Below are 24,522 nucleotides of genomic sequence, written 5' to 3' on the forward strand. Positions count from 1 at the left end.
CCCTTCTCCCCGCACAGACAAAAAGCCACTTCCTGCCTATGCTGAAGAGTGTTATGGCACAGGGCAAGACTCGTTCAGAGAACCAGCTACCTGCAGGTCAGTCACGCCAAGGACGGAGAAAAAGTACAAGTTCTCCTCCCAGAACCCCCCTTACATCCAGGGGACAGTTTCAGCAGACTCAATTATAGCCGCAACGGCCAGAAGGGCCAACGTCCCAACAACTTCTGGACCACTACCTGACAAGGAAAGCAGGAGGATGGACCTAACAGGCAGAAAAATTGAGAGAAACGCAGCAATGCACTGGAGGATGGCAAACTCCAACGCCCTTCTCAACAGGCACCAGTACCAGCATTGGGACGAAATGAGCCAACTGCTCAAGCACCTCCCAGAGGAACACCAGCAGAGAGCCGCTCACCTCGTGGAAGAGGAGAAAGGCATCGCAAACTCGTGCCTGAAGACAGCCTTGGACGGGGCAGAAACATCCAGCAGGCTAATGGCTATAGGAATCACAGAGAGAAGGCAAGCCTGGCTCAGGGTCTCGGGCTTCAAGACGGAGGTTCAAAACAACATTCTGAACACCCCTTTCAATGGAGAAACACTCTTCGGAGCCCCAGTTGATGAGAAACTCACCCAACTGAAGAAAGACAACGAGATGGCAAGGTCCATGGCGGCCCTGCAATTCAGGGGGATGAGAAGAGGCACTCCTACGCTGAGGCCGAACGGAAGGGGTAGAAACCAGCAAGGAAAATCACACCAGGCGTTCCACCAGGGTTAACAGAGTGACAACCAAGGTCACCAGGGCCAGCAGAAACAAAACTGGAATTACCAGAACAGGGGCCAGTCCTTTCGCTGGAGAGGAAACGGACGGGGCCAGAGAAGGAGAGGCGGTGAACAACCCTCTAAGTGGCTTCAAACAGGAAAAGGTGCTCACCCACTCATGCCCTCCGAGGGAAGAGCACGGAAAAGCAAAGAGGAGAGGGCTACACAGACAAGACACAAGGGAACATGTAACACCAGTAGGAGGCAGGCTGAGATTTTTCCTCCGAGAGTGGAGGGAAATAACCACAGACTAGTGGATACTTAACATCATACAGTACAGATACTGCATAGAGTTGGAAAAGAGACCACCAAACAGAAAGCCAAAGAAAAGAGAGCACTCTGGAAGGGAGCTGCAATTGCTCCTAGAGGAAGCTCAAGAACTCCTCCTCAAAGAGGCCATCGAACCGGTCCCTTTCAAAGAACGGAACAGGGGAGTCTACTCAAACTGCTTCCTGGTGCCAAAAGTGGACGAAAGCCTAAGACCCATCCTGGATCTACGGTTCCTAAAAAAAATGTAAAGACTCAAATTCAAGATGACGGCCCTACAAGAGGTCATCCCACAAATAAAGGCCGGGGACTTCTTGTCCACCATAGACCTCAAAGATGCGTACCTGCACATCCCCATGAACAGGCAGCACAAGCACATGCTAAGATTCACAGTAAACAAGGATCACTACCAATTCACAATCCTGGCATTCGGTCTAAAGTGCGCACCAAGGGTATTCACCAAATGCCTCGCAGCAGTGGCCGCACATCTGCAAAGAGAGGGGATACACGTGTACCCCTACCTCGACGACTGGCTCGTAAAGGCAAGCTCTTACAGGACATGCAAAGATCATGCAGAACAGGTCACAAGAACGCTAGCAAGCCTGGGATTCTCCATACCCTAGGGAAAATGCTCGATGGAACCGGAGCAAGTGAAGATTTTCCTGGGAGCTCAAATCAACACCGTCCAATGCACGGTGTTACCCAGCGAGAAGAGGACACTCAGCCTACTGAGGGAGAAACGTCACTACCAGAAGGGGCGAGCTCTGACAGTGAGGACAGTGAGCAAGATCTTGGGAATGATGGCATCATGCATACACCTGGTCCCCAATGTACGCCTGCAGATGAGACCACTCCAAGAGTGGCTGCAACAGCAATGGTCACAAGCTACAGGAAGTTGGGAGGATCTAGTGGTTGTAACACACAAAGTACAGGAAGAAATAAAGTGGTGGACCAAGGAAAGGATAACAATAGGGAAGCCTCGAACACCAACGGACCCAACAGTGACCATCACCACAGACGCATCCCAGAAGGGATGGGGCGCACACATGAACAAGCTCAGAGTGAGGGGTCTATGGAGCCCAGGGGATGCGGTCAAACACATCAATTACCTGCAGCTCAAAACAGTGTTGCTTGCCCTCAAGGCCTTTCAGAAACAACTGTACAACCAGAAGGTGCTGATACAGACAGACAACACCACAACAATGTTTTACATCAACAAGCAGGGGGGAACACAATCATTCCCTCTGTCAAGCTTGGCACAGGAAATCTGGAGATGGGCAATACCACTCAAAATAGACCTAGCCATACCCCTGCCAGGTAAGGACAATGTAGAAGCAGATTTGCTCAGCAGGCACACTTCAGCATCCCACGAGTGGGAACTCAACATACAGGAAACAGAGAGACTATTCAGGAGGTGGGGCACTCCGACAATAGACCTGTTTGCAACACGCCAGAATGCAAAATGCCAGTACTCTGCATCCAGACAACCAGAGGCACTATCCCAAGGGAATGCCCTATGGATAAGCTGGTCAAGAACATTTGCCTACGCTTTTCCCCTCGATACCACGGATTCCCAGGGCTCTCAACAAATGCATGACGAGCAACATGACGCTCATCCTGGTGGCACCACAATGGGACAGGCAGACCTGGTACTCACAGATAATGGAGATGGCACAGGGTCCACCCCACAAGTTCTCAAAAAGAATAGACCTACTCTCCATGGAAAACAGAGAAGTACTACACCCAGCTTGGCTCCTGAGGACTTAGTTTGCACATCTGAAACTACCAGAGAGCACCCTACGGGTGCTGTGAGAGGCAAGGAGGCCCAGCACACCCAAGTGCTATGGGGAAAAATGGAAAAGATTCACTCAATGGTGCTGCAGGAAAAACTCAAGAAAAAGCTGACCAAGGAATCAACGGTGCTAATATACCTCACGCACCTAATAAGAACCAAGCTAAGCTCATCCTCGTTGAGGGTACACCTGGCAGCGATTGTGGCATACACAAGACGAGAAACAGGGAAAAGCTTCTTTACATCTCAAGTAGTAAAAAGATTCCTGGAAGGGGCTAAGAGAATAGCGCCACCAAAGAGGATGCCGCCGCCGGCTTGGAACCTCAATGTGGTACTGACAGAGCTCATGAAAGCACCTTTCGAACCCATCCACAAGGCATCACTGCAAATGCTGACAATGAAAGCGGCCTTTCTGGTAGCAATCACCTCGCTACGTAGGGTGAACGAACTACAGGCACTAACACTGCAGGAACCCTACATCCAGATACACAGTGACAGGGTCGTGATGAGAACAGACCCGCACCTCATGCCAAAGGTGGTGTCAAGGTTCCACATAAATCAGAGTATTCAGATTCCTAGCTTCTTCCAGAACCCCACGACAAGCGCTGAGAGGGCGCTCCACACTCTAGACGCAAGAAGGGCAGTGATGCACTACATTGAAAGGACGAAGGAACACAGGAAGACAGAACAGTTCTTTGTATCCTTCGCAAACAGTTACATGGGTAGACCAGTGACTAAGAACACCATAGCTCGATGGATCTCACAAACAATACAATTCTGCCACAAGCAAGCGGGGCAGGAGCTAACAGGAGGGGCACAGGCCAATTCAACTAGGAAGAAAGGAGCAACAATTGCCTTTCTGGCCAACACACCAATTCAGGACATATGCCTGGCGGCAACATGGGCTTCAGTGCACACGTTCACTAAGCACTATTGCGTGGATGTACAGTTAAACAAGGGAGCACAAGTAGGACAAAGAGTGCTTCAACATATATTCAACAACCAATGCTCATCTTCCACCCAGCCGCCACAAAAGTAACAAAACCGCTACAAAATCTATGCACAGCATAGTGAATCCAGATTCACTCTGCAAAACGAATAATTTCTTACCTGTCGGTGTAGTTTTGCAGCTGGATTCACTAGCGAACCCTCCCACCTCCGCCAGAAAGATGAGGCTGGAGAAGAAGGTGGAAACACATAGAAAAGAAAGCAAGTTGAAGCTTACAAGATACGTGAAAAGAATTACGTTGAAAAAAGGATTAACAAACATAGCCATGGATTCACTACAAACACAGAAAAGAAAAAGAGACAGAAAAAAGAATCCGAAGATGGCGCCCAATGGTGGTAGCTTCCCCCGGAAGCATGCCGACGTCACCGAAGGTAAACCAAATGGTGGACGTCGACGCCCACCTGGGCTACGGAAAAAAAAAAGAGAAAAAAGACTACGATTCCGGACCCAACCACCAGATTGCGGAATATGCACAGCATAGTGAATCCAGAAAGATCTTCAAGCTGCAAAACTACACCGACAGGTAAGAAACTATTCGTTCTGAGACACAGTCTAGCTTTGAGCTCAATGGGTTTTCCCTAGATAATTACAGTTGATTACTCTATGGATTAGTTTGGTAGTTCCAGGACTAGATCTAAGATTCAGTCATGGGGTCTAAGCTGAAACTAGATTAGCAAAAACGTTTTAGTTACTTTGATTAATTTTCAGGAATACAACGCTGATTTAAAAGTTCACACTTAGAAACTTTTTAAGGTAAATCTGACAATGTTATTCAATTAGAGGAAATTCAGGTTGCAGGTAAAGTACGATTGCGTTACTTTTGTAACCCAGCACTAGCCTCCTAGGGCCAGCACTGGGGGCTTAGCTCAAAACAGGTAGGTAATTGCGTTTCAGTATTTCGTACGAATTTTAATGAATATTTGCAGTTTTCAAAAGTAGACAGAAGAAATTTCATAGAAAAGCAGACAATGGGTTCCTATGGGAAAATACAGGTTACTAGTAAACCTCTTAGGGATTACTTTTGAAGGTTCAGTACTGGGCTGAAAGGTACAGTACTGTCTTCTCCCCTGATCACAGGTGAGTACTTTCTAATTCGGACTTTGGCTGATTTTATATGAATATTTTCAGTTTTCAAAACTTCACACTTTGAAGAAATTTCACAGAAAAGCAGTCAAAGGTTTCCTATGGCAGAAATTTAGATTACTAGCAAACACAGTTATTACTTTTGCGGTCCAGTACTGGGCTACAAGGTACAGTACTGGCTTCTCTCCTGATCCCAGGTGAGTAATTCGAAATTCGTTATTCGGCTGATTTTAGATGAATATTTTCAGGTTTCAAAACTTCACACTTAGAAGATTTTTCGAGTCAAACCAGTCAATGTTCTCCAATGGCAGGAAAGTGAGTCATCGGTTTTCAGGTGAGTACTCGACTGGTGAAGTTAAGGTTCTGGGCTTGGACTCAGGGGTCCCCCAGGGTCCGGTAGGTACAGTTAGTACACCCTCAGCGGCACAGGGGCGGCTGGGTGCAGTGGTAGTTAGGCCCAATGTTATCCAATGAGAGGCAGTGGGCTTTCGGTTAGTGGCTGCTGGCTAGCAGGCCACGCGGCTGTGGGAGCTGGGCTCCTGGTCACTTGCTCAGGGCAAATGGGGAAGTAGAATAGGGTACAGGTTGCACTGCCAGGGGCACTTAGGCGGCTGGGTGCAGGGTGCTTTTGAGCCGTCGGGCGCTCAATGTTATCCAATGAGGATTTTGAAAAGGTAACAAAGGCTGCAGGCTCGGGGACGGTGGATCTTCAGGAGCGACCAACACTTCGAGGGGTAAGTTGGGATCTTGGAGGGTAGGTAGGCACCCAGGAGTGGGGCACAGGGGGCCGTGGGGCGCCGGGTGCAGGGGTGTCTTTTGAGGTCGGGAAATCTTACCCCTTGCTGGTCGCGGTCGGAGGGGTCCTTTGTCCTGAGGCTGCAGGGGTCGTTGGGGTCGTCGAGGAGGATCCCTGGGCACTGGATTCTGAGTCAGAATCGCCGGGGGGGGGGGTGTCGTCAGGGTCTTGGTTCACCCCAGCACAGGCCAGGCTTGGTGGGTGCAGAGTGTGCAGGGTCTGCGGTACCGGGCTGATGCCAGGGCTTGTTACTTGCTTTGAGCAGTACCATTGCTCGTGGGAGACCCAGGTAGTCAGAGTCACAAGGCAGTCAGGTCCTCCGGGGTTTTTGAGGTTGCTGACCACTGTAGACGCCGGGGTTTAGCAGGAGCAGGTTCGAGGGTCGACAGGCCGGTAGGGCTGGGGACAAATCAGTTGTCTTCCTCTTCTTAGCAGCTGCACGGCAGGTCTTCTTGTTTCTTGTACTTCTTGTTTTTGGTATCTGGATCTGAGGAAGGAAGGTACAGGGAGCCCCTAAATACTAATTTTAGGGGCGTTACAGGTAGTGCATGGGCAGGGACCAATGGGTCCCTGTCCTGGGGTGAGTACACCCCCTAGTCTGCTCCTCTCCTGTGGGAGGGGGGCAGGAGCCTAGCTGGGATTGGGCAGAGCTCCCCATCTACAAGATGGCCGAAGCCCAGGGTTGTGCTTCACCTCGCCTCCTCCACCTGAGGGGTGGAGTTGGCAAACCCCTCTTCCTGACGTAGTTTTTCCCGCCAGTCTTCCTGCCAGAGTGGGGGTAGAACGGGTGGGGGCCAGTTGCTGGGTACAGCAAATGGTCTGGAGAAGCTCTCCGAGGCGGCATGCCTTTGAAGCTTCCCCTTGTCCATCCTGGGGGAGGAGACATAGCACCTCGCCCAGGATGTGCATTGTTGCAGGCCCAGGAGAGCGGGGGGCTCTCCAGCCAGGGGTCCAGCAACACGTCTGCTGTGTGGCAACTTCTGCAGCCACTCAGCCTAGACGTGGATTGTAGGTTAGGTTTCAGGGGGCATCTCTAATATGCCCTCTGTAGTGCATTTTACATTAAATCCCACACTGGCATCAGTCTGGGTTTAATGTGCTGAGAAGTTTGATATCAAACTTGTCAGTGTTCAGTGTAGCCATTATGGTGCTGTGGAGTTCGTAATGACAACCACCCAGCACCATATACTCTTAATGCCATCACTGTACTTACAATGACCCGGAATGGGCACTGTAGGAGCACAGGGCTCATGCACCTGTGCCCACACCACTGGCATAGGGCACCCAGCTAGAGGGGTGGCTGATGTATGCCAGGGCAGTGGGGTTGTGGGCATGGCACACTCGGATGTGTGCCATGTCGACTTTGTTTAGTTCTGCACCTGGACACTCAGCCTGCAAAGGCAGTGTGTGGGTGTCAAGGTACAGGGCCCCTAAGGGTGGCACAATAAGTGCTGCAGCCCTTAGGGGTCTTCTCTGGTCACAATGCCCTGGGTACCTAGGGTACCATTTACTAGGGGCTGATATGTGGCCAGGGATGCCAATTGGGTTTAGGCTTTAGTATAGTTTTTAGGGAAGAAACACAGGCCCTGGGTACCTGATTGGCAGGTGCCCAGGGCACACCTAGGAAAAGTGCATCAGGTATCAGGCAAAAAGTGGGGGGTACTGCAACAGGAACTCACTTTCTCACAAACTGTTATTACTTTTTTACTGTGGAAAGACTTGGTTGCCCCATTGGCGCATACAGGGTCACACACTGACACCCCCGCACCCCAGCTCTGCTAACTCCTGAACGGTGCGACCAAAGTGACCACTTCACAGTATCAAACAACTTGTCACATTAAGCCCAACTTGTTGCGGTGTGCAGTTTTAGCAAAGCTGCCACTTAGTTGCATTTAAAACTCCTGTGCCTTCCCAGGCACACACAGTCTGCTCCACTAACATTTTTCCTCCTTTCTGGAGAGATGTGCCAACGATTCTCAGGAAAGAAAACAATGAGATAAGGACTGTGCCTGGTGTGTACTGCTCAAGAAGTAGTCGTCTTTGGAACCCAATCAAGTCAAGAGAACTACAAATGCCAGCTCACTGGCCTCCTATCTGCAGAAGTCTTCTGGGGCAAGATGGTAGCCCAAAGTCTTCAAGTTGCTGCTGTGCAGCACCGAGGACCAAAACCCAATGTACAGAGTTGCACCGTGTTCGCTGAGCCTTGAAGTGCTATCTGAGAGTTGCTGGGTGGTTTGGAAGTCTAGTTCTAGACTCTGGAGGGACTGGCCTGTGACCGCGACAGTGGGCGACTGGTAGTCTATAGCGGCTGCACTTTGGCTAAACCAGAGAATACTTTGTGGGATGTCTACCCTGCAACCAGGAACCCCTCACTATTTTCGTAGACCAATGAATCCGTGCAGGAAAGAACCCCTCAACGGCGTTGCATCCACAGCATCTTTAGATCATTTTAAGCATCCTTCATCCCTTGCATCAGGACCACTCCACAAGTGCCCATTGCTATGCATATCAAGTGTCTGGAACTGTTGAAGGACTGCTTATCCTGTGAAGGTAACTGTTCGATGAGGGCCTTGCTGGTCCCCCTGACTAGCTTCCTCCCAAAGTTGGTTGCCCCAGTACTTCTAACCAACAGCATTGACACGTAACCAAGTTTTGCTTGAAAAGGTTTGTTTCCAATCCGTTGACTTTGCCAAGGCTTGTTCATGGTTGAGTAACATTGCACTAACTTATTATTGCTTGTAAAATCTATATCGCCGGAATACTCCAGTGGATATTTTTCGTTCTAGTGTCTAAAAGCTTTTAAAAATATAACCTATTTTTATAAATTGGTGTCTGATTTCTTGATGTTTATTTCGTCTTAAATAATTTTCGTGTTTAAACGCTTAGCACTTGTTCCTCTGTATTATTGTGTTTCTATCTATGAACCTAATTCGATATTTCTATTTTATGCCCTTGTACGGTTATAATAAATAATATCCTTATAAAGGCATAAGAATCATATCCATATTTAGTCGTAGCCCATGCAGTCCACATTAAGCAAGGCTACTTCCCCGGAGATCTAGAAAGCACATCGAGTTCTCTAAACAAACCAAACCTCCAGCAACCTGGGAAATCCCCATTGCTTTTGTTTTGATTCGTCCTAGAACTCCTGTGAGCACTGTAAGAACGGCCAGTTCTTGGTGACATCTTTATTGACGTCTTATGTCCAACCTTACGTCAAACCCGGCACCTTTCAGGTATAAATATACCAACGTTGCCTTAAGCAAACACACGGTGGTTTTGGAGCAGAGCGGCTATCTACTTGCCCGAGAGCCCAGCTGATGCGAGAGCCCACGGACGCCGCCCCTCCCCTTTGACGCACTGAGAGAGATGCTGTCTTTTCTCCTGACGAGAAATCCAGCTCCGGTGTTTCCAGATACTCTATTACCCAGGTACGGAGCTGACTAAACCCTTACAGAGAATTCTTGATTCAGATTCTTGGCAAAACGAACTTAACTTAAACTGCTACTTACTCCTTCCCACGTATTAGGCTTAGGTCCGGTACACCGGGGTAGGCGTATTTAGAAGCACCAGTTGAGTACGTTAGTCAATGTATATATGTATGTATATCTTTTATCTTTTTTAAAGTATCATATGGCTAAGAAACCATATCAATGCTTTTACAGTATTATTTCATAGTACTCCTTTTACTGTACGCACTTTACTTTACTATGAGTATTGCAATTGTGGCAATTCATTTCTCTTGCATGAGAAAGAAGACTGCTCAATAAATAACACCTTTTATTGAAAACGCCAGTCTCTCTTTTCTCTGCACTCTGGTGAAACTAAGTATGCACACTTGACTGAGTGAAATAGCTGTCTATTGTTTTCACTCGACTCTAGAGATACACTCTTATTCTGAGGGAGCAAAGTTGTCATGTTTTATGGTTGTCAGAAGCTAATCCCTTCTTGTCTATCCAGGGAGGTTAAACTCCTCGTTTATTCGAGAAAGTTTCTTGTGACCTCTGAGCTAGCTGGCAAACCTTAAGTCTAATATAGTCAGTAGAGACCTAGATGACCTCAGTCCTACGTCTACACTGCTGTTTATATTATTCCAATGCGCAGAGCCTATTGGGAATATAGGAACTACACTACAGTATAAGCGTTGCTTCTCAGTCCCACAGCTACCTAGGATTGCTCTGAGGGTTTGAAAGATAAAACCCTATGGTCCTAAAGGGTTTGATAGGTGCATCGCACAGTGAGGTTAAACTACCACTCAAACAAGAAGGCCCCCGGTCCAGATGGCATCCCCCCAGATTTATTCAAATTCTGCACCCCATTCTGGGCCCCAATTCTGACAGCAGTGGGAAATGCCGCAGCGGCTAAGGGATGTCATTCATCCTGGGGATTATCCACAATTGTACCCGTATTCAAGAAGGGAGATTACAACAGTACACTAAATTATAGACCAATCTCCCCAATTGATTCTATTCTAAAAGTTTTGGGGGGCGTTCTACTCAAGAGGCTGACAACCTGGGCGGAGGAGAAAGCGATCATTTCTGACATACAGTATGGGTTCCGCGCAGGGCATTCAACCATGGCGCAATGCCTAAACCTCTACCTGATCTTGGGCAAGTAGACCCTCTCACACCCTGGCACTATTTACATGGCCTTCATGGATCTTTCCTCGGCTTTTGACTGTGTCAACCGGGGAAAGTTGTGGCAATCCATGGAGGCCATGGGGGTAGAACAGCTGGTAAATTTTTTAAAAGACCTACATAGAGACACAAAGGCAAACGTAAGATACTCCATGGATCTGAAGGTATCAAGAAATTTTAGGACTGGTAGGGGGGTCAGGCAGGGGTGTATCCTGGCTCCCTTTCTTTTTAATCTTTACATAAATGACCTTGAGGTCACATTGGTTGAATCAGGGGCAGATTACCCCTATGTGGGCCGTCGGGGACTGCCCGTCCTGCTTTATGCGGACAATGCCGTCCTCATAGCCCGCACACCGAAAGGGATACAATCTTTACTTGACGCCTTTCATGGATTTATGAACAGTCGTGACCTATCCATAAATAATACAAAATCTTACATTATGCAGGTGGGGAAAGGAGTAAAAAAACAGTACCCTTTTATGGTAAATGGCACTAGGCTGCCTTCGTGTACCTCTTTTTCGTATCTTGGTGTCCACCTGGATCATCAGCTGAACTGGACCCCTCTCCTAAATAAAAAAAAAAGGGGGGAGGTTATAAGGGCAAACACAGCGCTCTTTGATTTCGCTGCGAGAATGGGCAACAGACCAGTGGGGGCAATGTTGAAGGTTTACCGCGCAAAGAGTGTTGCGATAGCCAGCTATGGAAGTGAGCTATGGGGCTACTGTAACCTAGAGGGCCTCCAGGTGATTGAAAATAAATTCCTAAAACAGCTCCTATGTGTCCCACAGGAGACACCGAATATGTCCGTGCATGAAGAGACTGGCATGCCTTTTATCAGTGACACCCTGTCCATGCGCCCTCTTATTTTTCTGGCTACAATGTTGGCTCGATAAGCAGCTTGGTTTAACCCACAGTCTTTTGAGCCTAGTTTGTATGACCAAGATTCCCTGGATGAAATACCTTAAAACCAGTTTCGGGAAGGAAGGGCGCTTGGACTTGTTTTTAAATCCGGAAGGAATTAACAGGAATGATGTAGCATACATAAAACAGTCCTTCATTACACGAAAATCCATGGACAGGCAGGAAAAGGACCTGTTGAAGCCCAATGTGCGCCTCCATATGATGCTTAAAACCTCACCAGTCGAGGAACCATATTTACTCTGGCCACTAACAGCACATGAGCGCTTTTTATTAATTAGGTTCAGGTTTAATCTGTTTCGTCTTTTAATTGCAGTCCCGAAGGGGTGCCACAGAGGGACAGTGTTAGCACCCTGTGGCTGCGACAATTTGTCTCCACAGGATTTGCTACACTTTGTTTTTCTGTAAATATCATGAATTCCCTAGGGCTTTTTATCTTAAACCTATTTTAAAAAGATTGCAATTTGCACAAGCTCGCCCTGCCCTACTATATTTACAGATGTTAAAATCGGAATGTATACCCCATGTGATCGATTTTTTAAAAAGTTCAATGAAGTACAGAAAATGTTTGGATACTTAGAGTTATATAAGTAAACCTCTGAAAGACGTCCCTTTTTGATATGTGACAGATGGATTTTAAAGATAAGAAACTTTTGTCTCAATCATTGTAATTTAACATGTTTTCTTTTTAATCCAATGTTTGAAATATACTCTGTTTTATGCACTTTTATGGTTTTTGTATGAAAAAAAAACAAATAAAGTACTTTTGAATTGAATACCACACCACTTAATATACCCAATTTCCTCACACATACTGTTTTATATATATTTAATCATTTATCCCTCCATTTTTTTAAATGTCATGAGTTGGCAAGATATTCGAAATAGACTAAAATGTATTTAATTCAACTTGGTATGTTTAGTCTGGTAAGTAAACCTCAATTATATGCATCATTTGTTGTGAATTATTGCACATCTGTGTATTTTGTTAGTATGGCTCTAATGTATACTTTTTGATATTGCTGTATAGAGAAGTTTCTTCTGATGATGCAGTCCATCAAGAGGGCGTTTTCTATCGACTCCAGTCATCCGTGGCTTCACCGATGCATAATACGCTTCTTCAGTACTGGTATGGATTGGTTTCCTACAGTTATTTCTCTTATTGAGTATAGGGGTTCATCTTCTGAAGAAAGGATGAATTTACCAGTGTAAATGTACATTTGTTTCAACCATATTTTGATAATTGATTATGAATCTTTGAGGGAATGAAAGAGTGGGTGGATGGTTTGGTGACAGACATTACATTCTAATTAAGCATAGCTAATATGGTATAACTGGTAAAGGAAAGTGAGCTGGTTAAGGAATAAATAGATTGTTCTGAAGTATAGTCCGTCATCCCAACAGCTTAAAGTTATATTGAGCTATAGAATGTATTACATTTCAATTTTGTCATTGAAGGAAAGGAGTATATTCATCCAGTAGGATCTCCTGTCCAGATGTGTTGGTGATTCTCCCTTGAATATTGTTATATCTTCTTGAGGGCTTGGTATTAACAATGGATTTGTGTGCTTTTCCATGGTGGAGTGCCTGCATGTTGATATTCGCACAATTGCCTATTTTGTTTTCTAAGCCCTCTTTATTCTCCAGTTCGACCCTTTTAGAACTATTTTTAAATTGCATTGGATTCTGGGATAGCAGAAGATCCTGTCCTTGAATTCAAATAGAACCTAACACTGCAAATATAATTTCTGAAATACCATTTAAATATTTCCTTTTTCTAAAGAATTCTTCTAACCACAGATTTCTCATCTTGTGAATATTCCCCCATGCGACCGACTGAATCTAGATACTTTGGAGCAGTACTCTTGTACACCAGTAGGTGGCAGTGTGCAGCTCCTGTCCAGTGTCATTCTGCTGTGGAAGTGGTGGGTGGAGCTGCATGTAAACACTTCCCTTGTAAGCTAGTGTCAGTTTCTTTTTAATTCCGCAACTTCAGTCACTGACCTAAAGCTTCCCCTTGGTCTTGCAAGTCTGAATTTTCAGCAAATAATTAGCTAGTTTAAAAAGAAAAATATCTCCCCTAAGACTACTGGGGTAAAGCTATGTAGCTAGAGTTGCAAAGAGATGCCTGTGACAGACTCTCATGAGGTAGGTCTTTGGTGCCTAAGGTCGGGGCACAAGTTCAGGATCTGTTACGTGTGCGCCCAGATGGACTGCTAGGCCAGACTTTCCATTGCCAATAGGAGTCATCTCCACACAGCAACCAGTCGAAAAGAAGGTCCCACTCTCAAAGTAGTTCCTGCAGCTGATTATTACCACTGTTGAAGTGTTTAGTTAAGTGTAATAAAAAGCATAAGAAGTTGAAGTGGGAATTGGCAAGGGTGTAAAAGTGCCTTTCAATTTCGCTCTCCATCGGAGCCAATTCAGAGTCTAGTCTATTTACCAGTCCCCTTATGCATTCCTCCAAGCCCCAAGAATCCATAGGAGACTCAAGCTGGACTTCCACCGACTGATCCACCCTTTATGGCGCCTGTGCTTTTTGAACCCACATGTTCAGCACAGGTTCCAGCATTTACCCTAGTGCGTTTTCCGTTTGCATCAATGAGGATTTGAGGCCCATTGTGCTTTCAGACTCCAAACAGAATCAATCTCGGACTCCAACAAGGCCATTCCTGGCTCCAACTGGAGCACACTCATCAGGCAATCTTTCTGATTCTGGCACTTTGCCCGTACCAAGGGGTAGGGTCCAAACTTTGCCCAATCTTTTCAGCACTGACTCAGACAATGACAATTAAGATTAAGGGTACGATTATTTCCCACAATGTGAGGAGGAAAATGTATATGAAGAAGTCCAAGATGCTAATGGTAAGTATACTTCTCCAGGGACTGGTCTTGTGTGTCCCTCCCAACGTTACTCCTACTACCACTCTGCCCACCCTCCTCTCTCCATGGTCCTCATTATTGAGGAAAGTGACACCTTTTCAATCTTTATGTAAAGGGTGGTATAAGTCTTAGACCTTAAGCTCCAGGCTATGTAGGTGAAGACTGTTTTGACTGAGACACCTCAGCCTGATCAAGCCCTTACAGAACCTCTATTACTATTTAATAATTCCCTTGCGGGTACCCTTTTAGGCTCTTGGGTGAAACTAAATTTATGTCCACCTATTGATAGGCAGGTTGCTCATCGCCATGGCCCTGCACCGGCCCTCTCACACATCTAGTGCCATAGAGTTTGGTGGGCCAGGAGCCCACCAGAAAAGGAACCCCAATACCTTCCCTCCCACCCTACTTGTAGGAAAGTACCCCTTTTGACATGGTTGCCTCCACTGTTTGTCTGGTACATGATGTATCTGACAGACATGTTAGTGATGGATTCCTTACCTTAGAATATCCCCAGGCGTCAGACTGGATCCGGAAAGTTTTGCTTAGCAGTACCCCTGCGCGTCAGTAGGTGGCGTCCTGCGGCTCCGTGTCCGTCGCTGGCGTAAGCGCCGGGTTAACCTCACGGAGACTACTTAGGCGCCACCCATGCGCGCTGACGTCAGTTCTTTCTTATTCCGCGCCAGCAAGCACAGATCCGGATTGAGCAAGTACCTTAGTCACTTTTTGACTACTTTTAAAACTTTTCTCTTCCATCTTTTTTAGGTCTCGTCCTTTACCATTGCGAAGCAATGGGAAATGGGGGAGAATTATAGTGCTTGATCGGCTAGTGAAACCACTGGCGTTTCTTCACAGTGCATTTGAGGTCACGTGGCCACAAAGCGGGTCACGTGACCACACAAGCACGAGCATCTCCCTAATCCGCCTGCCCCCACCAGGCTCGCATTCCCGCCCCCTCACCAGGCCGCACATCTGCCTGCCACACTTCTCCTCCCCTCGCACGCATTCCGCTGCCCCTCCTCCTCACAGCGCTGTCTTTTCTACTTGGCCTCGCTCCTCTCTTTATGCTTCTATCTCACTCCACTACCTGTCTCTGCCTCTCTCACTAACCACTGCCTGGCTTGCCTCTCTCTGTGACTGCCTGTCTCAGCTTCTCTTTCTCTTTGACTGTCTCTCTCCTCTAACCCTCCTGTGCGCGTGCTCTCTCCGGAGTCTGCTGCCGTTCTCTCTCTCTTTGACTGCATGCCCCCCTTGTGTGCTCTCTCCCCTCTACAGCCCCCTCTGCCTTGCGCTCCATGCCGCAGTCTCTCCCTTTATCTTTCATTTATGGCTGAGGCCCCACCAGCCAGAACCAAAACAAATCGCAGAAATATTTTTGAACGGGGCGAGGGTCGCCATTGGTATGCACAGCGCACTCTCTCCCCCCTCCCTCCTCCTCACAGCGCTACACGAAGGTTGGCACCCCGGCTTGTTTTTCTTGCGCTGAATGTCTCTCGCTTTCTTTCTTTGACTGCCTGTCTCTCTTTTTCTTCCATTGACCTTCTGTCTGCCTGTCTTTTCTACTTGGCCTCGCTCCTCTCTTTATGCTTCTATCTCACTCCACTACCTGTCTCTGCCTCTCTCACTAACCACTGCCTGGCTTGCCTCTCTCTGTGACTGCCTGTCTCAGCTTCTCTTTCTCTTTGACTGTCTCTCTCCTCTAACCCTCCTGTGCGCGTTCTCTCTCTTTGACTGCATGCCCCCCTTGTGTGCTCTCTCCCCTCTACAGCCCCCTCTGCCTTGCGCTCAATGCCGCAGTCTCTCCCTTTATCTTTCATTTATGGCTGAGGCCCCACCAGCCAGAACAAAAACAAATCGCAGAAATATTTTTGAACGGGGCGAGGGATTCTGCGGGTCAGCTTTCCATGAAAGAAAGCCACAGGGAGGGAGAGCTCACACCTCACGGGCGAGTTTATGGCACCCCAAAACAGTTGTCCCCAGCTCTCACACCAGAAAACCATGTGGAAGACTGTAAACAGCCTTCAAAGACCATCTTCACACCTCAGGACATGCTTGGGGGGCCATTACTGGGTGGGAGTGGTAGGGTCAGTCGCCAGGGCCTCCATACCAACTGTCCTACCAGGTTGTGGCGGGGACTCTCCAACCGTACCGGTGTTCATAAAGTGCGCGAGTGCGTCCGGCAGGCGTCTGAAGAGTGGAGTTGCAATCTGTATGTATATGTCTATGGTGTTGAGCGCTTTCTTCAGCGAAATGTATAACCTACAGGCAGCAGGTCCTGTTTCCTGAAGCGTGGACTCTTACTTTTAACTCTTAAGATAATATAAAAAGTGACGTAATGTGGAGAAATAGCACCGGCCATTGCTCAAGTACTAGTAGACAATTCAGTTATGTGATGTGTGCTATATTAAAGACCCGCAGCATTTTTTATGTAACAGTCCGCGCTCGAGCGCCCCCCCCCCCCCCCCCACACTTCTTATCCAGGTCACAATACTAAAACCACATGAAGTGATCCGAGTTTCTCAAATGAAAACCGAATTCAGAACACCCACCCAATCCCCTCGGGCATTTTTCTTTCCCTCGTCAAACAATCTTGTAGTCTCTCCATTTCGCCATGCTCTACCTAGCTCCTTGCACGCCCCTCGCCTCCCCCTCAGCTCTCCCGTACTACAGCTGGTTCGCACCTCCAGCTGTCACCCCCTCCCTCCACTCCACAACCAGGCTCCGTTTCAAAGGCAGCCAATTACTGTTTGCATCTTTCCGTGGTACCGAAAGAGAGACATGCAAACACACACACACATAGACACACGCACGCGCTCTCTCTCTCTCGTTGCCTCCCCACTCTCTCTCACACCGAGATTCATATTGGCACAAAACACAGACTCAAATACGGACAGCCACAAATCAGTGCAAACAGATGATAAACACAAAATGAAAGATAAAGACACGAAATGCACAAGGAAAAATAAATAATCACAGGGCAATGTAAATAGGGGATACACACACACTCACACACATTACATACTCGAAATAAACAAACAAAACGAAATAGGCAGTGACAGAACAGAATGTAGCTGGCTTCAATATTTGTCGCCCCATCCAACCCCCCTCCCGCACCCTTCCTTCCAAGCATCCAGCATGTCTATGTTGGCACTGACATGAGCTCATATCATAGTTCATGTGCAACAGTGTTTGAGGGGTATTTTGATATTGCCTAGAAAATGTAATAACATTTCACTTTGTGCCTCCATCGGTCCTTGGGGTCCAAGAAGACCATATACACACAGCTCACATACCTCTAATTAAACAGTATCTCAAGTCCACAGACGCAGCAGTGCACTGTACAATCATTACACGCAGGAGGCAGCCAGGGCAGCTGAGAGTGCACGTTTCTCATGCATGCAGGGAACTCATAGCATCAGTTTCACTCACAGGGTACTGAGGTTCACTCTCACACAAGAGTTAACGTTCTCTGTCTTCACTTGCCAGGGCAGAAGTACCTACTCACAGCACCACTCAGCACCACCACAGCATCACTCAGTACTACCACAGCATCACTCAGCACCACCACAGCACCGCTCAGCACCAACACAGCATCACTCAGCACCACCACAGGACCACCCAGCACCACTCAGTACCACCACAGCATCACTCAGCACCATCACTCAGCACCACCACAGCACCACCACAGCAACCACAGCATCACTCAGCGCAACCGCAGCATCACTCAGCGCAACCGCAGCATCACTCAGCGCAACCGCAGCATCACTCAGCGCAACCGCAGCATCACTCAGCGCAACCGCAGCATCACTCAGCGCAACCGCAGCATCACTCAGCGCAACCGCAGCATCACTCAGCGCAACCACAGCATCACTCAGCGCAACAACAGCATCACTCAGCGCAACCACAGCATCACTGGTTCAAATATGTTCACTCAATGTTTCAGACTTTATTACAAATATCACAAAAAGATGTTAATATTTCACTTCTGTTCTTGGATTTTCGTCACAATAAAATACACTGAACATAATCTTCACAAAAGTTAGTTGCAAAAGTTTAAGCTATTGCCATTATAAATTACAATCACTTTTATTTAAGTATTAATTATTTAAAAAAATTAAAAGCCATTGATATTTGTAATATCAATACATCTAAGTCATATAAATACAAAACCTGTTGCATTACAAATGCTATAGGTGTCACATTTGCGAAAGTTATAACTATTGGCATTGTAAGTGACAAAGCCATTAATTTAGATATTTTCAAAAACAACACATAAATAAAAAAATTGTCATTTACAAGACCAATACCTCACACTTCCCTAATGCGAGACCTATTGCATTGCAAATGCTTGTTCTTCTGGTGCACGTAGGGTTGCCTGTCTGTAATTCCTGTGGGGCCTGCCGCCATAATGTCGGTGGCAACCCTGCGATGTTGGCCTCTACTGCCTGGAGACTGACCACGACTGCCGGGATTGTCGAGCCATGGCCCCTAAGGCCTTGAGGGAGCGGCGCCGGAAATTGCTGGAGGTCCGGCTTTTGTCCCACTGCTGCTCCAGGTCTAGGGGCCATTCCCGGGACCGCTTGCCGGACCGGAGCCGTCGCTCCTTGGGCTCCAAGTCTTCGGATTGTGGTAAGAGTCATAAAATGAAGTCGAAGAAGCGTGTTTGCTCTCCGACGTCCCCGTCGCTCCTTGGAGGTGGATGAGGGGGACAGGGGCTCCGCCCCTGTGGCTCCTCTGGAGCCTGGGAGCCCCACGGTCTACCCGCAGTACCCGGGTCCGTCGGCGACTCCTGAACAAGGTGCAAGAGTTTTGCAGCGTGATTCTTTCTGGATTCACTATGATGTGCATTATTCCGTGGTCTAGTGGTTGGGTCCGGAATCGTAGTCTTTTCTTTCTTTTTTTTTTTTGTAGCCCAGGTGGGTGTTGATGTCCCACCTTTTGGTGTACTTCCTGTGATGCTGGCACGCTTCCTGCGGAAGCTCCCACCTTTGGGCGCCATCTTCAGATTCTTTTTTCCGACGTTGGGTCTGGATCGTCACCGAGAGGCTCCAAAGTTTTTTGAGGAAGGAGGAAAAAGACGACATTTTCACAGAAAAGATTGGAGAAGATACCGAGGAACAAGATCACCAGGCTGGGACTACTAAGAAGGAGGAGAACTTCCAGATCTTCTACGTCCAACGGAGAATGCGCACACAGGGGGCCTCTCCAGCTACAAAGAAGGCATTGCCGAGGCACCATATGATATGACTACACGGTCGTAGAGACGGATAAGAAGGCATCTAAAGAGGTAGGAGAGACGTAGACCCCTAAACCCCCGACAGACTCTCGAAAGCCCGAGCAGGACTCTCGAAAAACAGTCTAAGTCCTCGAAGGGAGCACTGGCGCCGAAAACCTCGACAGCCGCAGCTGTATCCAAGGACCAACAGCCCAGCGGATCCTTCAAAAAAGACTCCTAGGCGGCGAAGACCGGCGAAAAGCCACGGTCGTCGAAGCACGTCCCTGAAAATGACCGCTCGACTTCGAAGGAGAAGGACCCGAAGGTCGCTTCGACGCCGACGACTAAGTTGAAGAGATCGGCCGAAACGCTAGACGCCGAGCATGCCGCAGAGATGGAGAGGAAAAAGAGAAGGCTCGAGGCCAAAATGGAGAACATCCTGCAAAGGAAGAGAGAGTTCGACGAGAAAATGAAAAGGTTCACGATTCCGTCGACCGCCAATGACTCATCGAAATAGAAGAGGAGTTTGACGCCGAAGGGCTGCCGAAAACTCCCGAGCCCCAGGAACACCTAGAGGAAGAGGGCCTATACTATGAGGAAGAAGGCGACGATGACCAGCGAACGAGTTTCGGCTCGGCATCCTCGATAGCACAGGACCTGGAATGGCAGGACCTCGACTCCGAACACCTGGAAGAGCCTGTGGAGACTTATCCTTCGAGGCCTTCGCCACCAGATGACATTAGGGCCTATAACATGGTCATCAAGAACGCAGCAGCGGCTTATAGAGTCAAACTGGAGGGGGAAAAACCAAACGCATGTTTCCTCTTGGAGACCCTGCTCCCCACTCAGTCAGTTCCTCCCCATGCTCCCGAGTGTCATGGACCAAGGGAGGGAGGCGTTCAAAGATCCAGCGACCTGCAGGTCTGTCACACCTAGGACGGAGAAAAAATACACACTCCTCAGGATCCTCCCTACATCAAGGGATCCGTCACGGCGGACTCCATTATTGTGGCAACAGCCAGGAAGAGGGCAAACGTCCCAACAACATCAGGCCCACCACCAGACAAAGAAAGTAGGAGAATGGACCTAACTGGGGGAAAAATAGAGAGAAATGCAGCAGTACACTGGCGCATGGCGAACTCCAATGCCCTACTGAACAGACACCAGTACCCACATTGGGACGAGATGGGGCAACTGCTCAAGCACCTCCCCGAGGAATACCAGCAAAGGGCATCACACCTGGTGGAGGAAGGAAAAAATATAGCAAATTCTTGCCTGAAAACTGCCTTGGATGGGGGCTATCACATCCAGCAGACTTATGATGATAGGAATCACAGAAAGAAGGCAGGCCTTAGGATCTCAGGCTTCAAGCCCAAAGTACAGAACAACATTCTGAGCACCCCTTTCAATGGAGAGACACTGTTCGGGGCACCAGTGGATGAGAAACTCACCCAGCTCAAGAAAGAAAATGAAACTGCAAGGTCCATGGGGGCCTTACAATTCAGAGGGATGAGAAGGGGTACCCTGTCACGGAGACCAAACGGAAGGGGAGGAAACCAGCCGGGAACGTCACACCAGACATTCCCTTGAGACCCTCTGGGTGAGTAGTGCGCTATATAAATTTAAACTTGACTTGACATTCCAGCAGGCACACCAGAGCGACAATCAATCGCAGCAGGGGCAGCAAAAGCAAACCTGCCAGTACCAGCCTCGGGCCAGTCCTTTTGCGGAAGGGCGAATGGACGAGGGCAAACAAGAGGGGCCAACAACCCACCTCAGTGACTCCGTCAAGCAAACCGTGCCCACCCACACGACCACTCCGAGGGTGGAGCACAACAAGGCCAACAAGAGGGGGTTACACGGACCAAACATCGACAAACATGTAACACCAGTAGGAGGCAGGCTAAGACACTTCTTCCAGTAGTGGAAGAAGATAACTACAGACAAATGGCTACTCAACATCATACAGTTCAGATACTGCATAGAGCTGGAAAAGAAACTACCAAACAGAAAACCAAGAAGGAAGGCGCATTCAGGAAAAGAACTAGCGCTACTCCTAGAGGAATCACAAGAACTCCTCCGAAAGGAGGCCATCGAACCAGTTCCATTCAGAGAAAGGAACAAGGGAGTGTACTCAAACTATTTCCTAGTTCCAAAAGTGGAGGAAACGCTCAGACCCTTCCTGGATCGAAGGTTCCTAAACAAATACATAAAGACACAAAAGTTCAAAATGACATCCCTACAAGAGGTCATTCCTCAGATAAGGGACGGAGACTTCATGTCCACCATAGACCTCAAAGATGCCTACCTGCACATTCCCATGAACAGGCAGCACAAACATCTACTAAGATTTACCATCAACAAAGAACACTACCAGTTAACAGCCCTAGCCTTCGGACTAAAGTCTGCACCAAGGGTGTTCACCAAATGTCTCGCAGCCGTGGCAGCGTACCTGCGCAGGGAAGGTATCCATGTATACCCTTACCTCGCCGACTGGCTAATAAAAGCAAGTTCACACAGGACATGCAAGGAACACGCACTGCGGGTCACAGAGACACTGACAGACCTAGGATTCGCCATACACTGGGGGAAGTCCGCAATGGAACCAGAGCAAGTGAAGATCTTCCTGGGGGCCCAGATCAACACCATACAGCGCAAGGTGTTCCCCAGCGACAAGAGAACATTGGCCCTGCTGAAGGAGACACGCCACTACCAGAAGGAGCGAGTTATGACAGTGAGGACAGCGAGCTAGATCATGGGGATGATGGCGTCCTGCATACATCTGGTCCCCAATATACGACTCCACATGAGACAATTCCAGGAATGGCTGCAACAACAATGGTCACAAGCTACAGGAAGTTGGGAAGATCTAGGGTTGTAACGCACACAGTGCAGGAGGAGATTATGTGGTGGAACAGGGAGAACATAACAAAGGGGAAGAAGCCTTTAACACCACCAACCCCAGCAGTGACCATCACCACAGACTCATCCCAGATGGGATGGGGAGCACACATGAACAAACTCAAAGGAGGGGTCTGTGGACTCCAGCAGATGCGGTCAGACACATCAACTACCTGGAACTGAAGACCGTGTTCCTCCCCCTGAAGGCATTCCAGAAAAAACTGTACAACCAGAGAGTGTTGATACAAACAGACAACACAAGAACTATGTTCTACATCAACAAACTGGGAGGAACACAATCAGTCGCACTGTCCAACCTTGCGCAGGAAATATGGAGATGGGCCATCCCACTCAAAATAGACCTGCTTGCCATACACCTACCAGGGAAGGACAGTGTGGAAGCAGACTGGCTCAGCAGACAGAATTCAGCATCCCACGAGTGGGAGCTCAATGCACAGGAAACGCAAAGGCTATTCAGGAGGTGGGGACCGACGATAGACCTATTTGCAACACACCAGAATGCAAAATGCCGATACTTCGCATCCAGGTAACCAGGGGAATGCCCTATGGATAAGCTGGTAGAAAACATTTGCCTACGCTTTCCCCCCCCGATACCGCTGAGACACAGGGTACTCAACAAGTGCAGAACCAGCAACATGACTCTGATCCTTTTGGCACCACAGTGGGCAAGGCAGACCTGGTACTCACAAATAATCGAAATGGCACAGGGGCCACCCCACAAGTTCGGGAAAAGAAAAGACTTACTCTCCATGCAAAACGGAGAAGTACTACACCCAGAGCCAGAGAGCCTCAGCCTAGCGGCATGGCTCCTGAAGACATCGTGTTTGTACACCTAAGGTTACCTGAGAGCACCCTGTGGGTGCTACGAGAGGCAAGGCGACCTAGCACACGAAGGTGCTATGTGGCAAAATGGAAGAAATTCACACAATGATGCAGCAAGAAGAATCTACACAAGAAGATGACAAGGGAATCAACGGTGCTAAGACATCTCACACACCTACTGAAAGCAAAACTAAGTTCACTCTTGTTAAGAGTACACCTGGCATGGATAGTAGCTTACACAAGAGGAGAGACAGGAAAGAGCTTCTTTACATCACAAATAGTGAAGAGATACCTGGAAGGGGCAAAAAGGATCACACCACCTAAGAGGTTGCCGCCATCGGCATGGAACCTTAATTTAGTCCTAACAGAGCTCATGAAAGCGCCCTTTGAACCCATCCATAAGGCCTCCCTACAAATGCTGACAATGAAGACAGAAGACAGACTGGACAGTTAACCACTGTGAAAAATGTCCATCAGTTACGCGTTTTTGGGCACCCAGTACATCATTTGGTCTACTCCACAGTAGTTTGGCCACCACTCTATCCCCATAGATATATATTGGAGATACGTAGTGATGGATGGATGTCTGGTAGATATAGTTTGTTTGTAACTGAGAGCAGTGCATAAAAAGTGAGTGTAAGAAAAAATTATAAGTGTAAGATTGGATGGTGCATACAATTATTACTTTATTCTGGGGTCATGCACCTCCAATATTAAAAACAATAGTGCAAAAAAGTCAGGTGGTTCAAACAAATACCTTCTGACTGGGCTATCTGGTCGACATGTTTCTGCGGGTGCTGGTCAATTACTATACCATCCGCTTCCTCAGGACCCATAAACTTAATTGCTACTGCTTGCGTAGTGATATGTGAAAAAACAGGACATTTGTGAACGGAAAAAAAGTGTCACCTGTACACTTCCATTTTTCTCCTGTGAGAGTCCGTGTATGATACAGCCAGCAAATCCACATGTAATGAAACATAAACAATAATAACACATTCGTTAGTTCAGGCTATACAAACGACATTGCTAAAATTATTCCAATACTGCAACTGGGTCAGATGACCCTAGTGTGTATAACATTGTCAGCGTAATCAATGTCTCACCTTAATTTGTAAGGGAAATCGCCTCACCTCACCTGGCAAACAGCTCAGGAAAATGAAGCACCGCTCTAGAGTGCAGAGAAATATATACTAAAGTCAGTATTAAAAACCAGTGTCTGGTCGGTACAGAGTCACCACCTATGGGATGCCTAACAGCAAACCAATAGGGGTCAATTGTCTCATCATTCTTCATGATTTTGGCACATTTAATTCATCAGGCATGCAATGTAAAGATGGTCTATTCAATCGCCATTAGGTG

General features: G+C 47.8%; 1 protein-coding gene across 1 annotated transcript in view; it reads left to right on the top strand.

Moving 5' to 3' along the window:
* NAA15 (N-alpha-acetyltransferase 15, NatA auxiliary subunit) overlaps window positions 1-24,522 on the top strand; it is a 689,053-nt gene that overhangs the window by 520,878 nt on the left and 143,653 nt on the right. The window contains exon 17 of the mRNA XM_078676786.1: window positions 12,352-12,450. Within this exon, the coding sequence (XP_078532912.1) occupies window positions 12,352-12,450 (99 nt within the window). The remainder of the gene's footprint in view (window positions 1-12,351; window positions 12,451-24,522) is intronic.

Source organism: Lissotriton helveticus, chromosome 2_1 (genome assembly GCF_964261635.1).
Source record: "Lissotriton helveticus chromosome 2_1, aLisHel1.1, whole genome shotgun sequence".
Lineage (NCBI taxonomy): Eukaryota > Metazoa > Chordata > Amphibia > Caudata > Salamandridae > Lissotriton > Lissotriton helveticus.